This window comes from Zootermopsis nevadensis, unplaced genomic scaffold (assembly GCF_977971745.1).
Source record: "Zootermopsis nevadensis isolate Lab colony 2312 unplaced genomic scaffold, Znev_1.0 Znev_ptg000025l, whole genome shotgun sequence".
Taxonomy (NCBI): Eukaryota; Metazoa; Arthropoda; class Insecta; order Blattodea; family Termopsidae; genus Zootermopsis; species Zootermopsis nevadensis.
In genome coordinates this window covers 2,616,070-2,640,503 of record NW_028259157.1, presented here as the reverse complement: position 1 = coordinate 2,640,503, position 24,434 = coordinate 2,616,070, and the positions used below count along the sequence as shown (strand labels likewise).

At 35.9% G+C, this 24,434-nt stretch overlaps 4 protein-coding genes across 16 annotated transcripts in view; 1 reads left to right on the top strand and 3 right to left on the bottom strand.

Annotated features, from left to right (window-relative positions):
* LOC110830221 (uncharacterized) overlaps positions 1-1,922 on the bottom strand; it is a 29,900-nt gene extending 27,978 nt beyond the window's left edge. For 2 of the 7 annotated variants that reach the window (XM_087355895.1, XM_087355893.1), the window contains exon 1: positions 1,696-1,918. The gene's annotated coding sequence lies outside the window, so the exon portion shown is untranslated. Of the gene's footprint in view, positions 1-689; positions 897-1,682 lie in introns of all 7 variants that reach the window. The other 5 variants (XM_087355896.1, XM_022064855.2, XM_087355899.1 and 2 more) reach the window with 5 other exon arrangements.
* A 676-nt stretch (positions 1,923-2,598) lies between these two features.
* Positions 2,599-14,426, bottom strand: LOC110830222 (uncharacterized). 6 transcript variants are annotated; one of them, XM_087355900.1, is made up of 4 exons: positions 14,279-14,411; positions 9,932-10,339; positions 7,351-7,473; positions 2,599-6,910 (listed from the first exon to the last, which is right to left on the bottom strand). In XM_087355900.1, the coding sequence occupies exons 2-4, from the start codon at positions 9,944-9,946 to the stop codon at positions 6,233-6,235; spliced, it is 816 nt and encodes a 271-aa protein (XP_087212026.1). In that variant the 5' UTR covers positions 9,947-10,339; positions 14,279-14,411; the 3' UTR covers positions 2,599-6,232. The 6 variants fall into 6 exon arrangements, with proteins under 6 accessions (XP_087212026.1, XP_087212031.1, XP_021920549.1 ...); XM_087355905.1 differs by lacking the exon at positions 14,279-14,411 and having other exon boundaries at positions 2,599-5,169; positions 6,712-6,910; positions 9,932-12,540; XM_022064857.2 differs by lacking the exon at positions 14,279-14,411 and having other exon boundaries at positions 2,599-5,169; positions 6,880-6,910; positions 9,932-12,540.
* On the top strand, positions 11,502-12,537 carry LOC147872626 (uncharacterized). Its single transcript, XM_087355906.1, has 2 exons — positions 11,502-11,629; positions 12,070-12,537. Exons 1-2 carry the CDS (start codon positions 11,570-11,572, stop codon positions 12,535-12,537), a joined length of 528 nt encoding a protein of 175 aa, XP_087212032.1. The 5' UTR covers positions 11,502-11,569.
* Positions 14,427-18,328: 3,902 nt separating the features above from the next.
* Arl6 (ADP ribosylation factor-like 6) lies at positions 18,329-22,628 on the bottom strand. Of its 2 annotated transcripts, none has more exons than XM_022064901.2 (3): positions 22,244-22,628; positions 21,839-22,037; positions 18,329-19,836 (listed from the first exon to the last, which is right to left on the bottom strand). In XM_022064901.2, exons 2-3 carry the CDS (start codon positions 22,014-22,016, stop codon positions 19,445-19,447), a joined length of 570 nt encoding a protein of 189 aa, XP_021920593.1. In that variant the 5' UTR covers positions 22,017-22,037; positions 22,244-22,628; the 3' UTR covers positions 18,329-19,444. The 2 variants fall into 2 exon arrangements, with proteins under 2 accessions (XP_021920593.1, XP_021920591.1); XM_022064899.2 differs by having other exon boundaries at positions 22,459-22,627.
* Positions 22,629-24,434: the final 1,806 nt, after the last annotated feature.

Here is a 24,434-nt window from a genome sequence, read left to right as displayed (position 1 = left end):
AACCCCAACAAAGCATCATCAGCATCAACAACTACCTGATTCAGGCCACTCATTTCCAGTCCTTCATGACTTTCTTGAACTTTCCTGATAAGATATTCTACAGCATAATTAAATACAAGCTGTTGATGCCAACCACTTCTTCAGCACACATTACCAAAACATGTACCATTATGGAGGATTAGTACAATGAACACTGAGCATTAAGCAGAACAGCACTAATAAAGATTAATCTTTTCTTGAATAACACTACTGACATTCATTAAAATTACTACTTCAGAAATGATTTTCTGCAAATAAGCAACAAAACATACCAACAAAAAGCACAACAGAAACACCACATTTTAACTGATAACCTTTTGATTCTATATTGTCTGACAGTTTATTCTTAAATTATATTTTTATGACAACAATTGCATCTAATAATATAGACTTGAACAAGGCACCCATTAATGGAATCATAAAAAGGATACCTAATAAATATAAATTTTACTAGTTATAATTTCATATTAATATGGTGAATGGTCTGAAGATTATGCTTTCATGTCAAAACATGCAAATGAATTGATTGTATACATCTATTATATGTTGTGTGGTCAGATCAATAACATTTATAATTAACAGCATGCTAGTACTCAAAATGCACCATGTCTTAAATGTGAAATATACTTCAGATAATGGTCAATATTCACCATAATATTAGCAGGAAAAATGAATGAAACCAGTCCTTTAGAGAATCTGTAGACACATATCCAAACTTGAAGAGAAATAGTGAAAATACAGAATACAGATTTCTCCCATGCCACATTGCAGGATAGTTTTTCAATCCCAGTGCTCCTCCTAGGTTTCACTTTGCTAGGTTTTGTCAGGCCACATATTCTACACTTACAGAGAATATGCTGAGCCACCACATGTGAAAAGAATAGAACAAAAAGACACATCATAGAAGTAAGAATCTCTAAACTAAAGCATACTACAGCACCTCAATGCAACAATCCAATCTTCCTTCACTCTCACAACCTTCTTTACAGTCTGTATATGATAAAGTAAAGGACTACATTCACAAGGACCAGAAGCCAAAGATGCATACAAACTGTGCCAAACCCAAAAGTTTTATGAAGATACTGAAAATGTATAATTATTAGTGGGGCTATCAAAACCTGACTGCATGAAAATTGAGGTTAGGTTATCATACAAAATTCAAAATCTGCAGTGAAGAATTTAGCAAAGATCCTAAATTGTTGACAAGTCTCAAAATATCTGGTGTCAACAGCAGATGTACATTTGTGTATACAGTAGTTTGCCAAATTTTGTGCTGAAAAATTTTGATACCTGTCACATCTTATAAAAAACAAGGCCATTTTCTCCGTGGAATGGTATGGTTGAAAAGCTTTCTTAATAACAAAATGTTCTCTATGGAGTGATATGGCAGAATGAATAACTTTTTCATTTACAGTTTGTCATTTCGGTGTGTGATGTACAAGAACAACAACAGGCAGTTATCACTTGTGCCCCAGTATATAAAATTAGATGTTAACATCCCCATCACTGTCAACCAAAGTTAAACATGCATTGAACATGTTAACATTTCATTTAAGAACATGTCAAAAGCACATACGACTCATGCTCATTCCTTCTCGAATACACCTTATCTGATTGAAAATGTCATCAAGTTACCCACATACATCATACGTTTACCTTATAACACATATTTGTCCCAAATAAGAGCCATCTTTCCAACACCATTTACAAATCTATAAGAACGACGTACGCACATTACAACATAAGTGTAGGCATACCAACTGATTCCATTAGATCACTGATAGGGATAATACATTGTGTAATGATTTCCATCCTTAACCAGCCGCGAATCATTACTCTCACCCAACGACCCACCATACGCACTGCGTTGCAGACGACACAGTGGCCTTCAGCACGTTTGCCATCTACTTACAACTCAAATAACCATTCACTCTACGGAACAGTTCAGTCGGTATTGCAGCTTGAGTTCGTGCAATTATGAAATAAATCAGCAGAGTACGGAAGAGGAATTGCAGATACAATGTTGGCCCGGAGGATTGCAATACAGAGGGTAAAGTGATAGGTTTAAAAAAATGATTCCGAGGATTAGCTGTCACTGGCTTAGGGTAGTGTCAAATTACAGGTATAATTTTATTCTATTAATAAATGTATTTACATTCTTTTCGGGACTAAACAATGTAGGGAGGAAATTAATCTAAAATTTTTAAAAAAGAACAGGAAAATAAAGTAAAAAGTACTAACTTCCTAGGGGTTGTGACTGATTGCACGCTTAGTTGGGAAGTACATTTTGAAAAAATGTGTAGTAGAATAAGCCATAACCAATTTATAATAAATAGACTCTCTAAAATACTTAATCTAAATGAAAGAAGAATGTTGTATAATGGTTTGATTTGTCCCTTTTTGTCTTACGAAATCGTCGTATGGGGACAGTGTGCCAAAGTACTCACTCGACGAAGATTTACTCTTCAATAAAGGGTAGTAAGGTACACAGCAGGATTAAAACCAATGGAATCGTGAAGAGACAGTTTTTGGCATTTACAGATATTAACAGTATACTCGTTATACATTCAAGAAACCATTTTATATGCATAAGTGTCTGAACTGTAAACAAACAAGAATATACATATAACACAAAAAATAATAAGACTATCATAAATATGTACACAAGTTAGAATTTTATGAGAGTAAACCGTAAGTAGCAGGTTATCTTCTATAACAAACTGCCTACCATAATAAAACAAATAAAAAATGAGTTTTAAGAAGGAATTGAAGGACTTTCTTATTAAGGGGTTATTATTATTCACTAGAAGACTATCTTAATGAAGAATTTTCAAATATTGTCTACTGATAATCTAATGTATATCTCCAATGGGATTATATCTTCATCATTATTGTATTTTGATAATGTATAATTTAGATTGACATATCCTGTATCAGTGTATTTTTGATCTACAGCAAAAATAAAATATTGTATTGTACAAACAATTTATTTTAGATAAATATTCAACACTGCAAGGTATGAAAGGATTTAAGAGAATTGTGCTTGTTAGGCAAGGATTAAGTAACCATTACACTTCCATTTGGCATTAAAAGTTAAATTAATATAACATTAATTTCAGTGTTTAAGCCAGCATTGAAAGATTCTTTCTTTCTTTTTCTTTTTTGTCACTGCTTGCACACTAGAATTTATTTCAATTGAAACTTATGATGCATAGTAAATAGTTGCTACAACTATCAAGTCATATTTGTATGAAGTGTTGGTATTAATATTAAGATGTTTCCCACATCCTTGGCTTGTACTATGAAGGATCTATGGAATATAAACATTGTTCCATACTGTTTAATAGTGAAAACAATGGACTGCCATGTAGGTAGCGACTGTCTTCGGTCCGTTTGTGATCATTGCCTGTTTTATCATTGTTTCTATGAGGTACAATCATCTGTATTTATCTACATTTTATCCTAAACTTCTCTGCCTCTGAATTTTTTTTTCATTTTGCCAATGTTAAGCAAATAGGCTCTTACTCCATCGAAACAAATTCCAAGATACAACATTCAATCAGGCTATGACCGTTTTGTTCCATTCCCTTTGTAATTTATTATCAATTATATCACTTGACACTATATAGCCTGAGTAATTGACTGTTGTTAAATAAACCATAAAAAAGAACTACATAATAAAAAGTGACCTTAGAAGAGAGTTTTTTGATTAGTGAAGATGGAACAGGGCAACAAATTGTGAGATCTTAAATTCTCAAAACAGCTAAATGAAATTAACTGTCTTCAGAGATGTAGCTCCTTGTAGTCAGCGATAAACCGACTGAGATTTTAGAGGTGCTTACTGACTTGATAATCCGGATGACAAAGAAACAAATACCCTAACACCACAAATAAAAAAGCAACCACAGACTGACCTTGGCTGTTAGATGATGAAGATGTGAGAGTGAGATCATTGTTTTGATCCCTACATGTTCCCAGGTCTTCTCAAGAATGTGTGAATCTCACTGTTTAAGGTTTGGATGGGTATGTTGAATAATTATTTAGTTGAAGATTCTAGAGGCCAGTTTAACTCTCAGAACTTTTCTGGAAATGAACTGTGTTCCATCTCTTCAGTTCTACAATATCTTATGTACAGTAATGGCTACATATTCCAAACATTTAAAAACAAGTAAAATCTAGTGTTATGTTACTGAACAAAACAATCAAATAACAAAATATAATTTTTGTTCCAACTATATGTCTTAAGAGTCAAGAAATGAATGATCCTGGAACATACTCTTATGTACTGCACACATGCATGGGGTGACATTTATTCAGAATCTTAGAGCAGAAAAATATTGTGATGACGACGACGACTACTACTTAGGTTCTATGTCAAACATGATTTACTTAACAAACAATTTACGGTAGTCTACACACATGAAAATTGGACAAAACAGTTGCTAAGACTCTAACTCTTCAAGTACGCTACACAAACTCAGTTCTGTCCCCGAATACTATCTCTTGAGCTGTTCCGGCCCCCAAACTTGGCAATCTTCACAACACAGCCCTCGGCTTGCCGCACCACACTGGACTGCTAGATGGCTCGTAACCTGCTCCAGTCCACAAACTCAGTGCTCTTAATACACAGCCTTCGGCTCTCAGCACCACACTGGACTGCTCAACGGCTCCTCAGCCATTCTAGTTCACAAACTCAGCGCTCTTCACACAGCCTTTGGCTCTCAGCACCACACTGGACTGCTCGATGGCTTCTCGCTCTCACTAGCTCGCTAGTTCCCTCACTGTTCACTTTACTGTTCCACACTGGGCCATGTTGGATACACGCAGGACCACCAGCACTCGGGGAAGAGACTTTTATGTGCGGCAGCCCGTTCTTCGAACTTTCCAGGCTAAGGATCTCCCATGTTCTGTTTCCTGAACCTTCCTCTTGGCGAGGGAACTCTACATCCTGCAACACTCCGTGATATCCACACACATATCCCACATCCACTAGTCAAGGAGAGGAGTAGTGCGGCCCCACCTCTCCAGTGCGAGCCGTCTGCCCATTTGGCACCACATTAAAATATCCTATATCTGACAAGATTAGGGATGCTCTCAACTGTATCTCCAATGATGTCTCTGTAGATAACTCTGACAAAGGAAAGACGAAAGATATATTACAAACATCACAGGAATATGGACACTATGTAATATATATTACATGATCAGTGATGATGAGATCACTCTACTTAGTGAATTCACACATCACAAATGACGATCCTCGCCATGAAATATGCTTTGATGTGTCTTCAGATGACCTCGCTGAATGAATGATTTATTACATAAGATGAATATCAACACTGTATTCTTTGCACCTGTTGATGTTTCTTAAAGTCTCCCTTTCTGCTGAATGAGTTACTCCAACCATCACAGGAATATGGCCAATCGCCACTATGTATGCGTTGATGTCTCTTCAGATGACCCCTCTAACTGAAAGATTTACTACAAACATCATAGGAATATGGACGCTGTCCACTGTTTATGCCCTGATGTTTCTTCACGTCCCCCTTGCACTGAATGATTATTACATGCATCATAGGCATATGGACATTCACCATTATGCACACACTGATTCACCTTAAGATGACTACTCAGAATGAATGATTTATTACACACATCACAGCAATATCAGCGCTTACCACCATTATGCACTGATGTATCTTGAGGTCCTCCTTACTAATGAATGATTTATTACACACATTGCAGTCATATGGATGCTTACCACTATGTATGGACAGATGTGTCTGCACATGACCCTTCCGACAGAATGATTAATTACATACATCACAGGCATATGTATGCTTTTCATTGTGTTTATGTTCATGTTTCTTTAGAAAACACCTCTGCCTGAATGATTTATTGCACACAGGACAGAAATATGGACGCTCTATACTATATATGTCTAGATGTTCTATCAGAACACTCTTTTGACCAAATGATTTATTACACACATCACAGGTATATGGACGTTCACCATTATGCACACGCTGATGCACAATCAGATGACAACTCAGAATGAATGATTTATTACACACATCACAGCAATATCAGCGCTGACCACTATGTATGCGTTGATGTATCTTGAAACCTTCCTTTCTAACGAACGATTTATTACATATGGATGCTCACCACGATGTACGCGTTGATGTCTCTTTCAATGACTTCTCTGACTGAATGATTTGTTACATACATCACAGGAATATGGGCGCTCACCAGTATGTATGAGTTGATGTTTCTTGAGGGCATCGCTACTAATGAATGATTTATTACATACATTACAGGAATATCGGCGCTCACCACTATGTATACGTTGATGTTTCTTGAGGATATCGCTACTAATAAGTGATTTATAACACACATCACAAGTATATGGATGCTCTCCACTATGTATGCGTAGATGTCTCTTCAGATTACTCCTCTGATTGAATGATTTGTTACATGCATTACAGGAATATGGGCGCTCACCACTATGTATGCATTGATGTAGCTTGAGGTCTTCCTTCTTAATGAATGATTTATTACACATATCACAGTCATTTGGGCATTCACCACTATGTATGCATTGATGTGTCTTCAGATGACTCCTCTGAATGAATGGTTTATTACACATATCACAGCAATATCGGTGCTCACCACTATGTAGGCGCTGATGTATCTTGAGGCTGTCCTTTCTACTACATGATTTATCGCACACATCACAGTCATATGGATGCTCTCCTGTATGTATGCTTTGATAGTTCTTTACAGTATTCTGACTGAGTGCTTTATTGTAGTTATCAAAGGAATATGAATGATCCTCACCATGCATAAGTTGATGTTCATTCAATGGACTCTGTTAAAGAAAAGGAAAATATATTATGAAAACAAAATGGAAGGAATGAAATAAGTTGAAACTAAGGCGTAAAATGTCAATAAGTATTACATAAAACCAGTCCCATTACACGGCCATAATTTATTGAAAGGTCTGCTATATATAATCCAAAAATCATTTGCCCTCCTCGAAAACAGGTTTAAAACAGCTCATTCAGTATGGGATGTGACGACAGTCTGCAGAATTTTAACCCAAACCTGAGTCTCAAAATTCAAATTATACTGAAACCTTGAATGTTAGTCACTCAGGTCATTTTGTTCTTATCCTGTAGTAGGTCTGCATCTGAACTTGTTGGTGAACATATTTTCTTACTCATTGTGATAGCAAGATGTTATAAATGTGCTACTTGATTCTCGTGGCTCACGGATAATACACAAAAATCAGCTGAAAACAAAGTTTACCTTGGGTTCAGTCTTTACTGTGGAAAATGCTGATGGTACGTAAAACTCGTCAGGTATCATGCCAGTGGAATCTTCTTCACCAAGAACATCCACATCATCTTCTGTTTTGATTATATCAACATTCTGCAGGAGAATTATCAATTAAACATACTGATTTCAGATAATACATTTCACATATTCTTAAGATACGCAGCAAAGAGACTGTATGTATAATAGAGGATTCCATGCTGCAATTTTTTAAATTAAGTTATATGCAAGGCTTCAAAAATATAATAGGGAATGCTCTCAAACTAACATGAAGTCCTTTCAGGTGAAATTCTTCTCACTATTATTTCTCATATTAAAAATTCTGAAACATGAGAAATTTTGGAAATATTGTGCACTGCAAGAAACCTCACTAACCTTGTGTTGCTGGAGCAAAAAATTGAAAAGCTCTTACTGCAGTAAAGGCACAGGACATAGCCTGTTAAGAAAGTACTCCACATATACAGCTCTTTGAGAGTTACATTTCTTAAGTAAGCTTTATGGTTGGTCAATTAAACATTTTATATAAGAAAGTAATTTGTTTCAACTGGACACAGTTTAAAGTAATTTTGTCCTGTTCTGAATAATTAAGTAATGTAACAAACTCTACTTAATAATTACAATATGGAATTTCTCAATGTTCCTATGAGTTACTTTCGCCTATTGTAATGGAAAACTTATTAAGCTATGATTCTGTAAACATCATCAGTGACACATGCATGAGATTAAACTTATAAGGGCTTACTCAATCTCACTGAAATATATTACTTGAAATTCACAATATGAATACACTACACCCTTCTAATGTACAAATACTCCTGTAGACTTAAAGAGACAGAAATTAAAAAATAACATACTTACTTTGCATGTAAAGATCATATAAGTTTTTTAATTTTTTTCTTGCTGTAATAACATCATTATTGATCCAAGGAACATTTAAAGCATGTACAATGTTTCTTCTAACTTTTGTACAGGCTATATTAAAATAATAGTTAAAATACTATAAAAGAATCCCATTTTTTCTCTACATCATTATCCCAGAACATTTCAGTCCAAGTTTCATTTTGTATTAAAGAGCAAAGGCCTGATATATTGGCTTCTGATACATTCCTGCCCTCTCTATATCTTCTAATTTGTTGTGGTTAGTCATATTAATAGTTATACATTGAGCATAGTGATCTGAAAGTAGGCTGTTTAATACATCAGTGGAATTGCAGTGTGAAGGCATGTTAGTAATGATAATTGTTGCCATACTTTCAGTTACTGGAGTGGGTATATTTATTGTCATAGTCAGATTAAAAGCATTTATAATATTAGTAACTGTTTGTGGTCACACCAATCTTCTTGGGTATTTATATTAAAATCACCTACTGTTATAATATAACAATCTTTCTGTACTAATTGCTCAAGAATACCTGTTAACTGTATAAAAAAATCATGTAATACACCACTTGGTGATCGATATAATGCAATAATTATTTTTTTTCCTTTCACCTACTTGTTCTATACCAGCAACATCAAAAGTTTTTTCTAAACCTTTTTCTGAAATCCATTTCACAGTTTTATATTGTAATATATTCTTAGAGCTATAAATAGCTATCACATCCCCTTTATGTTCTCTTCTAGAGAAGTGTGAAACTACAGTATAACCTAATGTACATTGCATTATTTCATCATTTTTAAGAACATGTTCAGAAATGGCCAAGATATCTTTTGTGGTAGTTTGGAGGAATGCTGTAAATAGCTCAGTTTTATTTCTGAGATATTGTGCATTTTGATGTATTATTTTAAATTGTTGCCTGGATTGCATTCTTTTTATTTTGTAATGACTGGAGCCATTGTGGTCCAGTCTTTTTTATTAGTTTCCCTGACTTAAAAACCTAAGGCTATCTCATCAGAATTGATTTCTCTATTATTACCTATTATTTTACTTATTTCTTGAGTGACATACTCTTTACCTACCTATTTAAATGCTGTCCATGCCTTGTAAGATATGCTCTACGTATATTGCTGGAGTCCAGCACTTTTACCTACCTTGTTAATGTCCATATTTCCATTCCTTATTGACTACTGATTCGTTTATTTCATCATGCCTAATTGGTATATAAATTACAACATGCATGCATGATTTTATATATTTTTGATTAGCACACTTCTGGCAACAACAGCTTTGCATTTGGCATATTAAAGACATCTATGTGCTTTATGTTTATAACTTCTCCATATGTTCTCATCACCCTGATGATGGAGGCAACACGGACCTCGGAAATGTTGGTAAACTTCTGCCAGATTATGGGGTGCTACAACCCATAACAATGCCTTCTCCATATGTTCAAAACGTAAGACAGTGATGCAAGTACGAATTTACTTGCAAGGAGAATTATATTAAACTTCTTAAATAGTTATTAAAATTACTTTCTTTCGAATCTTAATTTATCTTTGCCACAGAAAATACTAACACTCTATGCTGTCTGTTGAATTTTCATGTGAGCGCAGCGTCGAAAGACGAAAACTTACAGACAAAAAATTCCCCAGAGGATAATTATATATGACGTACCGGTGACCACAGCATGGTGCCGTCCCCCGTAGCCACATCCCTTAGTCCAACGCTTGTTACCGGTTATCTGGTGGCCCTCCTGGATATTATCACTCTTTCTTGTATTGTGGTAATATTGTTTACAAGTGTATGACTGTAACCTTGCTACATGCCAAGACTGAAGAAGCAAAGATAGCGCCGGCCTTTAACGATTCGGACTTCCTGCATTCCTTGCAAGTCTACGATTACAGTCGTGCACTATACCCAAGGTTACTGTTGTTTGTTACAATCGCGTTCCCGCCAAGCGAAACGCGTGCAGTGTGGCTGTCCCCATAACTAGCGCTGTGTTGGATTGTAAATTATGATGGGGGGGGGGGAATCCTCCACCACCACCAACAACCCACCTTGCTCTTCTTTCATCCACATCATCTTGTATAAAGGTAGAATAGTATTAGAAATAGAATAGAAACATTATCTATGACTTGTCTTGTTTTACATGAATGTGTCTTTGACTATCAACCTTAAGGCAATGTCTACGTAAGCGATAACAAGCGAGCTATGCCAGCTGCATAAGGAGGATGGGGTGTCATATGACATAAGGGAATAGCTTGTTATGTCCTTCGTGAGAGACCGCAATATTAGTACACGGCCTTCCTGCGCATGCACCTTCCGTGTACTGCACGGTCAGAGCTTTCTTGCGCATGCGCCTTATTGGCCAGCGCAGCGACTCGCGCGAAAATATCGAAATATTTGATATCGGACTTTGGCCGCTTCCCTCTCCTGACCGCTTCGCTGGAACCTAGGACAGCACCACACAAACAGCCAGTTTGATATTTCCGCTTCACCCACGCAACTCGCACCGCTCGCATTTAATCGCTCACGGGAGGGTGGGGCAAATTGCATAATGTAGAACTTTATATTATTATATTTTATTTGGATATTATTCATTGTCTATCACCTTATTTTATTCAGTCATCAAATGTTACTGTGTTGAACATTTTCAGGGTCATGTATCACAGATAGGGGGGAATAGAAATGCACAGAATATTGTAGTTATAAAATTTGAAAGGAAGAGATAATTAGCAAAACTAGTCCTGAAAATTCATTACACTATACTCACAGAGGTGTCCTTTAAGTTGTATTGGGATGGGTGTTGTGAAAGCGAGTGCTGTGTGTTGGCACATTAGTTGTGGCTGCATAATGGGACTGGTTTTATGTAATACTGATTGACATTTTACGCCTTAGTTTCAACTTATTTCATTCCTTCCATTTTGTTTTTATAATATATTTTCCTTTTCTTGCTCCAGCAACACAAGGTTAGTGAGGTTTCTTGCAGTGCACAATATTTCCAAAATTTCTCATGTTTCAGAATTTTTAATATGAGAAATAATAGTGAGATAGAATTTCACCTGAAAGGACTTCATGTTAGTTTGAGAGCATTCCCTATTATATTTTTGAAGCCTTGCATATAACTTAATTTAAAAAATTGCAGCATGGAATCCTCTATTATACATACAGTCTCTTTGCTGCGTATCTTAAGAGTATGTGAAATGTATTATCTGAAATCATTATGTTTAATTGATAATTCTCCTGCAGAATGTTGATATAATCAAAACAGAAGATGATGTGGATGTTCTTGGTGAAGAAGATTCCACTGGCATGATACCTGATGAGTTTTACGTACCATCAGCATTTTCCACAGTAAAGACTGAACCCAAGGTAAACTTTGTTTTCAGCTGATTTTTGTGTATTGTCCGTGAGCCACGAGAATCAAGTAGCACATTTATAAAATCTTGCTATCACAATGAGTAATAAAATATGTTCACCAACAAGTTCAGATGCAGACCTACTACAGGATAAGAACAAAATGACCTGAGTGACTAACATTCAAGGTTTCAGTATAATTTGAATTTTGAGACTCAGGTTTGGGTTAAAATTCTGCAGACTGTCGTCACATCCCATACTGAATGAGCTGTTTTAAACCTGTTTTCGAGGAGGGCAAATGATTTTTGGATTATATATAGCAGACCTTTCAATAAATTATGGCCGTGTAATGGGACTGGTTTTATGTAATACTTATTGACATTTTACGCCTTAGTTTCAACTTATTTCATTCCTTCCATTTTGTTTTCATAATATATTTTCCTTTTCTTTAACAGAGTCCATTGAATGAACATCAACTTATGCATGGTGAGGATCATTCATATTCCTTTGATAACTACAATAAAGCACTCAGTCAGAATAATGTAAAGAACTATAAAAGCATACATACAGGAGAGCGCCCATATGACTGTGATGTGTGCAATAAATCATGTAGTAGAAAAGACAACCTCAAGGTACATCAGCGCCTACATAGCGGTGAGCACCGATATTGCTGTGATATGTGTAGTAAACCATTCATTCAGAGGAGTCATCTGAAGACACATCAATGCATACATAGTGGTGAATGCCCAAATGACTGTGATATGTGTAATAAATCATTCATTAAAAAGGAAGACCTCAAGCTACATCAATGCATACATAGTGGTGAGCGTCCGAATGACCGTATATTCTGGTTATCAATTCATCATGAACTTTTATTCTTTAATGGTTTTTTCCAAGTACCCAAACATTTCCTTGTGATATAATTTAGATACTTAATATGCGTGATGACGGTTTTGCAGAACTGCATCAGTTTACAGGAAGTAATACCAGATTCGTATAATGAAACATGTCCAATTTCTCCTCATGATGGAAGTCAGCTCATCAAAGTAAAAGATGAAGGCGAGACAGATATAAAAGAGGAAGAGGACCCTGTGCAAACAACGTTTCCAACAATAAAGGCTGAATGTGAGGTGAGTATAGTGTAATGAATTTTCAGGACTAGTTTTGCTAATTATCTCTTCTTTTCAAATTTTATAACTACAATATTCTGTGCATTTCTATTCTCCCCTATCTGTGATGCATGACCGTGTAATGTTCAACACAGTAACATTTGATGAACTGAATAAACGAAGGTGCTAGACAATGAATAATATCCAAATAAAATATTATAATAATATAAAGTTCTACATTATGCAATTTGCCCCACCCTCCCGTTACCATCTGACATGTGCCAGTGTTTTCCTCTGGAGTTTGTTCTCAAACACTCTGAAACCATGACATTTGAGGTTTTCACAGTAGTGAAAATGTCATCAAGAACGTTTTTAATCACCTGTACTACTACAGAGCATCATAACCTAAAAAAAACAAGTCAACAATATAATTCTAATTTCTTCCCTTAGGGTGAGAGTCAAAGACACATTCATATAAAACAAGACCGTTATGGTTTTACACACATAACAGTAAGATTAAACATATTTAACTACGTTGTAGAAACCTAAAACTTAACACAAAAGTTTACACGTTATTATATACCAGCTCAATCATATGACAAATTACGAATGATGCAAACAAAACACATATTTGCAAATATATATAAAAACTCCATCACAAATGGCAACATTCAAACGGTAAAGTTACACCAAATCATGGTCATAACACAAGACAAACAGAATTTATTTATAAGATTTGAGATTTTCACAGCAGTGAGTATGAAGATTTCTGTCTTCTTGGTTGTTTCAGAGGTCATACTGCCTCCGTCATCAGGGCGATGTTTCAGAGATACTTGCTGCCTCTATCATCATCGTCCTGATGATGGAGGCAATATGATCTCTGAAACGTTGGTTAACATCAACCAGTCTACACAGCGCAACAAACCAGAAGACAGAAATCTTCATAAATTATAGTTATGACAGTCATTCAGTCAACTACAGTTTTACAGCAAAAATACACATGGAAGCATGGCCTCTAATGCTTACATATATATATATATATATATATATATATATATATATTTATGATAGCTGAGAATTTTTGGTAAATTATTCAATGGAGTAAGAGTGAGATAGGAAAATCTTTTAGTGCTTGCTTGCTTAACTTTCTTTATATTGCAATCCGGACTTTATATAATGTGAGGAAGATTTCTGCATAGATTAATTACAGTACAGTAAACTTCTTGCTGATATTTACTGAGATTAGTGTTTGGTACATGAAGGTTATAATTCCATCTTGTACTTACATTGAATGGCATAAAGATGCTTGTCTATCAAACTTGTACTTGAAATTAAAACTATAATACTTTTAGAAACAGTAGAATTAACTTATTGAGTTTCGAACAACACACAGAAAACCAAATTAATTTATTCACATTATCCTGATCCTCCCACTGTAATTCACGCATATATTGTACAATTGTAGATTTGTAGCAATCGCGTCGATTAGAAATGACAGCCTTCGTCTATAATACACAGTATAGGAGTCACAGATATATTTCTAATTCTATTCTACCTTCATACAAGCTGATCTGGATGAAAGATGAGCAAGGTTTCCTTTTCTTTTTTGTATTATTTTCAATCCAGCACAGCGCTAGATAAGAGTACCGCCAAACTGGACGCCTTTCGCTTGGCAAGAACGCGATTGTAACAAACAAAGAAACCAAGTGTCTAGTACGCGACTGTAATCTTAGACTTGCAAGGAATGTAGGAAGTCCCAAGCATTAAAGGCTGACGCTATCTTTCCTCCTTCAAACTACTTCCGCAAACCAAGATTGAAAAGAATAGTCTTACACTTGTAAACAATTCAAGTTCAAAAAAGACTGATAATACCGAGGAGGGCCGCCAGATAACCGACGTGGTCACGGTCAAGTCACATACAATTATAATCTAGGGAATTAATCTCCGTAAGGTTTTCGCGACTGGGATAAATTATATGCTTTCGTTTTCGTTAACAGGTATTCTTGAGCAATTAGTACAGAAAGATTGTTATATTATAATAGTAGGTGACTTGAACATAAATACTCAAGAAAATGGGCGTGACCACAGTTACTAATGTTATAAATGCTTTTAATCTGACTATAACAATTAATATACCCACTCCAGTAACTTAAATTATGGCAACAATTATAGACCAAAACATTATTAACATGCCTGATGTAATAAACAAGTCTAATTTCAGATCACTGTGCTGAATGAATAACTTCATCAGGACTTGATGACATCTGCCCCTATTTATTAAAGAAATGTGTACCCTACATGATAAGACCACTATTAGAATTGATAAATGCAGCAATTAGAGAAGGCATCTTCCCATCTACATTAAAAAAATCAGTTGTGAAACCAATTTGCAAAAAGGGACGAAAGAAGATTCAAACAATTGTTGTCCAATTAATCTTGTTCCAGCTCTTTCAAGGGTTCTGGAAAAGGTAATAGCTAATTTCTTTCTTAGGTAAACACAATATACTTAATAAATCTGTGCAATTGCTGCAATCATTGAAAATCTGAATAAAATAAAGTGCAATTGTGTATTATTAGATTTATCAAAAGCATTTGATTGTATTGAGCGTAACATTCTCATCGATAAATTATACCAATATGGAGTTTGTAGCATACCACATAAGCTAATCTAATCCTATCTCACAAACAGAACAGAATAAGTAAAAGTCCCACATGCAGCAAACAATCAAATGAAAGAATACTTGTGAAGTAGCCTTACAGTTAGATATGGAGTTCCTCAAGGTTCTGTCCTTGGTTCATTACTTTTAATTTTATATGTAAATGATATTCCACATCCAACACAAGGCAGAATAATAATGTATGCTGATGACACATCAAAATTGAACATAGGTCAAGATATAAATGGACTCCAAACATTAACCTTAGACAATATAGGCTTAGCAGAGCAGTATTTTGAAATACATAATTTATCTATAAACCCAACTAAAACAAATCGCATTCTTTTCCTGACAAAACAATGTAGGCAGGAAAATAATCTAAAATTTTTAATAAAGAACAGGGAAATAGTTAAAGTAAAAAGTAATAACTTCCTGGGGGTTGTGACTGATTGCACCCCGAGTTGGGAAGTACATATTGAAAGAATATGTAGAAGAATTAGTCGTAACCTATTTATAATTAATAGACTCTCTAAAATACTTAATCTAAATGAAAGAAGAATGTTGTATCATGGTTTGATTTATCCCTCGTCTTACGGAATCGTCGTATGGGGACAGAGTGCCAAAGTACTCACTCAACGAATTTTTACTCTTCAAAAAAGGGCAGTAAGGCACACAGCAGGTTTAAAACCAACGGAATCGTACAAGGGATAGTTTTTGGCATTTAAAGATATTAACAGTATACTTGTTATATATTCAAGAAACCATTTTATATGCAAAAGAAAATAGTGTCTGCACTGTAAACAAACAAGAATAAACATATAACACAAGAAATAATAATGACTATCATAAATACGAGGTGCGATCGGAAAGTTTCAAGACTGCGCGTATAAAAATCCGTACACCTATCTCAGGTATTAAATTCATCCATCACCCTCAAAGTAGTTCCCCTGGGAGTGAACACAACGATCCCAGCGCCGCTGCCAAGCCTGGAAGCATCCCTGGAAATCTTTCTTTCTCAGCCTGTCAAGCACCATCTGCGATTCTGCCTGAATCTCTTCTATCGTCTCAAATCTCCTTCCCTTTAGCTGAATTTTCATCTTTGGGAAGAGGAAGGAGTCACACGGAGCTAAGGAGGGTGCGGGATGACGGCCATGGTGTTTGAGGCCAAAAACTGCCGAACTTTGAGGGCGGTGTGCGCTGGCGCGTTGTCATGATGCAGCAGCCAGTTGTGGTTGCGCCACTTTGACGGCCGCTTCCGTCCTTTAGAATCAGCTGACAGGTCCCATAGCCTATCCCAACAATGTCGCACAAGTCGTTGATGGTACGACGTCGATCTTCGTGAATGGCCTGCCGAATCTTCGTAACATTTTCGGGCGTTGTGCTCGAAGATGGTCGTCCAGAACGCTCGTCATCATCGACAGAGGTTCGGCCATTTTTAAAACGTGAATGCCACACAAAAGTTTGTGCACGACCCATTGCGGACTCCCCAAATGCTTGCTTTAGCATTTCATAGGTTTCCGTAGCCGTTTTGGCTTGTCTTTGGCAAGAGATTCAGGCAGAATCGCAGATGGTGCTTGACAGGCTGACAAAGAAAGATTTCCAGGGATGCTTCCAGGCTTGGCAGCGGCGCTGGGATCGTTGTGTTCACTCCCAGGGGAACTATTTCGAGGGTGATGGATGAATTTAATACCTGAGATAAGTGTACGGGTTTTTATACGCGCAGTCTGGAAACCTTCCTATCGCACCTCGTATGTACACAAGTTAGAACTTTATGAGAGTAAATCGTAAGTAGCAGGTTGTGTCTTCTATAACAAACTGCCTACCATAATAAAACAAATAAAATATATCAATAAGTTTAAGAAGGAATTGAAGGGCTTTCTTATTAAGGGGTTTTATTATTCACTAGAAGACTATCTTAATGAAGAATTTTCAAATATTGTCTACTGATAATCTAATGTATATCTCCAATGGGAAAATATCTTAATCATTATTGTATTTTGATAATGTATAATTTAGATTGAATATTATTATTATTATTACATTTAAAGCAGTAAGATATTTGGGAGAAACCGTTTGCTGGCAGTGAAGTAAATTTATGCTTGCTGCAAACTTTGAGTAATACCTTCATACAGAACCAATTCTGTACCTTTACATCCCACTTTTTTTCCACCAGAGCCAAAACTGATGACAATTAGAGATAGTAACCCAAGAACAAAAATGAAGTGTCCATACTTTGTAACAAAGTATTTATCTACAATAGTGTTTTGCAGCCCACTGAGGTGCCACCACAAGGTTTCAGGTGTATCACAAGTTTTTATAAGAAATTACATATTTGTAAATTAGAGTTAGAAATTGGCAGCAACTTATCTGCAGCCATCAGAATTTGTGATACACTCACTGTGAAACCAATAGTTTTACTCAACATGTATTATGTTTCCATATGCCTGCACACTTACAGGTCAAGGACTTACATGCAGACACATATTTATGACTGTATAGATATGCACCACCTTTTCGTGAAGCAAAATTTTATGGTGTACCATGAGTGTAAAATTGTTACAGAAGAACTAAGGAAAAGTTACATAAAAAATTATCTGGACGAACTGGCACTAAAATTCAGTTCAAGAATCCTCCAAATATGCTAAATTGATCTAGTTTGTATATTGAAACAGTAAATTTACCCATCTTGCATTCCCAAACTAAATAAGCTATCCAGAAATATTAGTTTTATAGAACAGGCAAAAGCACATAATTGTTAAAATGGTAATATGAAAGGAATATTATTCTGTCCCAATACTATACAAAATATGGGTTCATAAGTAACATTATTGGGGGGGGGGGGGGGGGGGATCAAACAATTTTGACGTAAGACAGAATTTTGTTGATCCACAAAGATATACTATAATCTGCACTCTACAGAAAGATGGGTTTCATACAAAAGGGTTGCATACAATCATTTATATTTTATTTTAAATATTATTCAACATGTCAGACACAATCCAATTTTTGCTAACCTAATAATAATATATATTTAAATAAAATAATACTCTTGCACATTGTCTGGTGTACTTTATCTCCTAGATATGATGATAAATCATATTGTAAGCATAAATAAATGTTATCTTAACAATGAAATATAGTTTATGACTAGAAATAATTACATTCCAAACACGTATTAAGACACAAGACGGACGGAACTGTTGTGCATCAATATGGAGTCCAATTTTCATATCAATATATTGTTGCATGTAAGTTTTGTTAGCTGTGATGCCACCTAAGACCCCTGTCGGGTTACCTGTGAGTTTACTCATGCATTCATCAATGGAGTGAGACAGAAATAAAGCAGAGCCTCTTCACGGGCAGTGATATGTTGTTAAATCAGGCTCTACAATGGGATCTTAACCTACAGGCAGTAAAGGTGGCTGCTGGACCACCAGCAAGGCTGCAAGAAATAATTAGAGCCACCATGGGAATATGATCGGCACCAACCAAGTGGTGCAGAGACAGACGACTGGACACATCAGAAGAGACCTAGCAAGGAGGTCATCCACATTAAAGACTGGAGAAAAGATTGTGTAACAGCCTTGAGGAATGCATTCTATTTGCTGGCTGGAATATAGAGAAATAGATCTTGGGGCCAAAGAACACTGTATTCCCTTCCAGGCTCTGATGGACCTGTTTCTTCCAAAAGGCAAAGTTCAACAACACAGGAGCCAACAGAAGAGACACCAAAACCTTCAACTAAATGACACACAAATAGACATCCACAACTGTATCTTCAATGTATTAAAATAAACATACAACCCAGCATCATCCCCACTCACAGTCACAACCTACTAAACCCCCCCCCCCAAATCTATACTCCTTTTCCAGGTTATAAAAACTACTATCCAATCCAACAAAAACACATACAGTCCCAGCCACATAACAGCCTAAAAATAGACTACAAGATTTTAGTGAGTACAAAACAGCTAACATGGACTACAATGTGCAAGGAAAAAGAAAAATGGCTTTTTAAAAACGTCTAAATGTTCTTGTTCCAAATTTCAGGTATGTGATATAATTCATGATCTATTGCTGATCAATTCTCTGACTTGCTGTGTAAGCCATTCCACTCCCTCTTGTAAACCTTCTCCAGTTAGGGCATTGCTAGCACAGATGTGCCATGATTTATCTAGAATTTGATCTAAGCCCAGGCCTGCAGCAATTTTCACACTGGACAAAGCATCACGTACATCCATTTTGTTTGCAAAAAACAGGATTGGAAATCTTCGTCCATAGATGTCTGGATGCTGCAGCAGAAGATTGAGTTCTTCACGGACAACAACAAGACGCAGACGGTCACTGCTGTCTATCACAAATATTATACCATGGCAATCCTTGTAGTAATGTTCCCAGAGGTCTCGATACCGCCCCTGCCCAGACATGTCAAAAGCAGTGAATCCAACATTCTGATCTGCAATAGGGACACAGTTGTTTGGATAGAGAAGTGAATTATTCCTCTTTATGTATCAGCATTTATGTAATTCATATATTTTGAAAACAAATCAAAATCACATTCAACAATAAATTCTTCTTCCCTTGCACTACAGCCCTTGGTGGGCTCTGGCATCCCGAACAATATGTCCCCATCTCTTCCTATCTTGAGCTACCTTCTTCCAGTTGCACACTTTCATCTTTCTCATATCTTCCTCTATCGCATCAATCCACCTTCCCCTTGGTCTTCCTTTAGGTCTTGTTCCCCACAATTTCTGGTATAACACCAAATGTGGCAGTCTATCCTCTCCCATTCTGACCACATGTCCCGCCCATCTTAACCATTGTGATTTAATATATCTTACAACGTGCTCATGATGGATCAATTCTTCTAACTCCGCATTATATCTAATTCTATACGATCCATCATTATTCTTTATGGGGCCAAAGATTTTTCGCAGAATTTTTCTTTCAAAGCACATTAACTTGCTTTCTACTTGAGATGTGAGTTTCCAAGATTCTGCCCCATAAGTTATTACTGATTCAACAATAAATTAAGATCAGTTTATATCTTAGGAATGATTGAATGTAAAGATTAAAATCTACACAACTATAATTTTACATGTCCTTTGTATGAATGGGCAATTTGGTTCCTCAAAATACAGGAAAAATATAAAAATATGGTGTTTGAAGAGGATACTGAAGTATCTGAATTTAAGACAGACAAATTAATGTAAAGCTGGAGAAAATTACATGATGAATATGTAGCTACCTACTTACCTATCTGTGAGCCAGAACAACAACACTGAAATTTTCACTGCCATGAGAACCTCCAATCTCACATAATGAACAGTTCAATGATCTGCATTTTTCAGCCACAGAACTTGAACGGAACATTATACTCAGCCAGTTCAATCTAGTCCACCACTTCAAAAACTGTTTTGCTAAGAGTAATTTTAATATTATCATTCAATTATAGGTCTCCTAAGCAATCTCTTCCCCTCAGGTCTTCTGACAAACCTGTAGGCATTTGCATTTCCCACCTCACAATGTAAGCTACATGGCCTGCCCATCACATTATCCTTCCTTTAATAATAACTGGTGAAGAGTACAGAAATGATGAAGCTTCTCATTAATTAGTTTTCTGTTTCCTTTTAGCTCTTTTGAACAAATAAGCACCTTGTTCTGAAAAAAATGTATGATATTCCATTACAGTGAGGGACCAAATTTCACACCCATACTAAACAAGTAAAATTATAGTTCTGCACATATTTAGATTTTTATAAAAAACGCAGGACAATTCCCAAGTGAGTAACAGCACATACTTTGCAAAATTACTGTACACTAAATTGTGTGATGAATATAATTTGTTTGCACTTTTAAACAATTTAGTAACTATCCGTATATAGTAAACCCCTGTCCAATGCTGATTTACTAATATATGCATAAATAAATGTGTACAATTATTTGCTGTATGCAGAAAATTTGGATACACAGGTAGCCCTCGATTTACGCCGGGGATGCATTCCTGGACGAACCGGCGTAAATCAAAACTCTTTTATAATGTAAATCAATGGGAAGCCAACAACATGCGTTCCCAGCACCAAACATTGACGAGTAATATAATGACATTACATTTAAAGTTCTGAAATAACGTAAATAAAATAAAGGGAATTTTAAAAAAATATATTTTATACACTTACAATCGGCTATTGCATTAAGTTTGGTGAAGTTGCATCTGGTTTGGCCATATGGTAATACTACTTATCTGGGCATTAATACAAGACTTCATGTGGCAAATTTCACGAATCTCCATTTAACCCATTAAGTACATCCAACATACATTTACCAAACACGCTCTTCTCAAGGAACCTAAACTCTGCAATGGACAAGGATTTACTGTATTATGGTTTTGTCTTCTATTCTATTCTGTTTCTATGCCAACCTGCTTACTACTAGCACCGAACAGATTCTATACTCACTTTTAAATTTTTCTACATTGAAACCCACTGTAGGTACAATTTCTGTTAATTTCTCCTCTTCATTTTTGAAATGATTTATAACTGTAGATTTCCCACTGTTGTTTAAACCAACTACTAAGATATTCACTTCTTTCTTCTTAAATCCCAGAAGGTTCACCAACTTGTCCCAGAATCCCATAGGTAATTGGCAGATGTAGTTCTGCAACAAACACAAATTTCAGACCATGCAAATATGTAAGCATTATCATTACAAAAAATACTGTAAGCAGAATGGCACCAAAACCATACATCAACTTGCTACTGTCTTAGCAGGCCCAAAACCATACTAGGAAAATTATATCTTTACAAAAATGTGCCAAAGAATGCCATTTGTTTCTTGTTTTAGCAGAAATTACAAAACTTTACCACTTTAGCATTCTGTATCAATGTTGGATTCTTCTACTGCTCATCTTGTGGCACACAAGGAGTGATCATATTGTTACAAGGCCATGCATGCACACAATGATTAAACATTTTCAATGACCCCAGGAACAAACAAACATAACCATAAAATAACTTTCGGCATGAATGGGTTTTTACTTTAATGCCCCAAAACAACAGACATGTGCATATTTATTTACCGCAATAAGAAGTATGAAAATATGTGTAAACAATAGCTTTTAGACTAAACGCCAGTAACGAACTAAATCGATTGAACCCATATATAACCTTCGTAATTTGCATTATATTGCCTTGCACACATTACACAGGTAACTCTTTGCAACGCAGATCACAGATAATACAAATATAACACATATCACGGATAAATAGACACCGAACACATGGGCTGTGAACATATTAAAATATAAACGGAAAAATGCACCGATACAAATTCGACGATGGCGGTGGGTTCCACATTCATATACCCACAACTTAAAATTAGTTTAGTTTCATTATAGCCGAAGCAAATACTTTAATTGGCAATTCCAACATTTCGAACTGGCTAAATCGATGATTAAAGCACACAATTTGAAGCCATAACTAAAGAAACTATAATTTTGGTCCAAACCTGTAAGTTATGTTAATATACCAGGACTCAAGGCAGTTGTATTACTTATACTTTGAAAGATCTGGGCTTAGACAGAGCCAGTAGACTTTGCTTCATAAAGGTGACAAAATATGTAGTTCACTAACAACTGCATAATGATTTTGAGTATTTAACCCTTGACAGGCTGAGAAAGAAAGATTTCCAGGGATGCTTCCAGGCTTGGCAGCGGCGCTGGGATCGTTGTGTTCACTCCCAGGGGAACTGCTTTGAGGGTGATGGATGAATTTAATACCTGAGATAGGTGTACGGGTTTTTATACGCGCAGTCTTGAAACTTTCCGATCGCACCTCGTATTGTAGCCCTCAGCGGATTGAAGGTGCAAGAGGCACCAACGTGAACAAAGGGATCTTCACTGATTTTTTACATACCGAGATTTCTGCACTTTTGTGACTACAAAAGTCAGCCAGATAAGCTGGACTGCTATGATAGACTTTCAAAAATAAGATCCCTCTCTGATATGCCCAATGACACCTATGCTAAATTTTACTATCAATCTGAATATTTAGCTGTAGATGAAGTCATTACACTGTTCAAAGGGACGGTTATTTCTAAGAAACATGCTTAATTACAGAAATAAAATATAATACATTTTATTGATGTTGTTTCTCATAGTAAAACATTTTCCTCTAATTTTAGTGGTCTGGAGGCATTAGTCATACTGGAGCATTCACTACTGTCAAATACATCTCAAACTTGGTGGGAGACACTTGTTTTGTCTTTAATATGCATGTCATTTATTGTAAAAATCCTCACCATCCATTCCTGCCTTCCTTGAAACCTTGGATTTAATTTTCTTTTGCTAATTCTAAGGCTAGCACATTTTAGTTTTTACCACACACCTGAACTACTGCTTCTCATAAATATGCAAAGATTTTCTTCTTTTACAGGAAAAAGGATATTTCACTTTCCAGTGAACAAAAAGCCCTCCAACTAACAATGTTTTGCAGCACAAACTCTATCTTCTTTCAAAAGTCTCTTATACAACTTTGCTAACATCATCATACTTTTTCCAGCATCAGGTTTCTCACCAACTGCGAAAGATTGTAAATGCATGCCTTGAGTACATATGTTGACGCTGATCTTTGGAAAGTAATGCCATGCAGACTTATAGATACATACTGCCTCCATCTACAAGGCTGAAGTGAAGATGGAGACAGTATGTTCCTCCAAAACCTTGATATCTACCTATAAGCCTACATAGTGATACTACCCACAAGACCGACCAATGTCAAATCTCATTTAGTACATGTTTAACAGAACACATGCACAATAATTAAGGATTAACATCCATTCGTATTCTGTGGCTGTGCATAGTTTGATGTGTGGGTATGCAAAAGGAAGAGGAAGTTGTGGAAGTTAAGATGGTACTACTTTTACAAGCAGTTTAGACAAGAATAAAAATGATTTGGCAAGGCATGACTATAAATCAACATGATAATCTTGGTCCACTGTATCTTAACCGTTTGTTGATCACTTCAACTCTTCATGTTAATGTAAAAAATTCAGAAC

What these genes read in the sequence shown, in the direction of transcription:
- LOC110830222 (XM_087355900.1), bottom strand. An exon ending in CAGTAAAGACTGAACCCAAG is followed by an intron (nt 6,911 to 7,350) that starts GTAAACTTTGTT and finishes TTTCTTTAACAG; the next exon opens with AGTCCATTGAATGAACATCA.
- LOC147872626 (XM_087355906.1), top strand. Translation starts at nt 11,570, where the DNA reads ATGATACCTGATGAGTTTTACGTACCATCAGCATTTTCCACAGTAAAG. An exon ending in CAGTAAAGACTGAACCCAAG is followed by an intron (nt 11,630 to 12,069) that starts GTAAACTTTGTT and finishes TTTCTTTAACAG; the next exon opens with AGTCCATTGAATGAACATCA.
- Arl6 (XM_022064901.2), bottom strand. Translation starts at nt 22,016, where the DNA reads ATGGGATTCTGGGACAAGTTGGTGAACCTTCTGGGATTTAAGAAGAAA. An exon ending in CAATGTAGAAAAATTTAAAA is followed by an intron (nt 19,837 to 21,838) that starts GTGAGTATAGAA and finishes TCCCTATTGCAG; the next exon opens with ATCAGAATGTTGGATTCACT.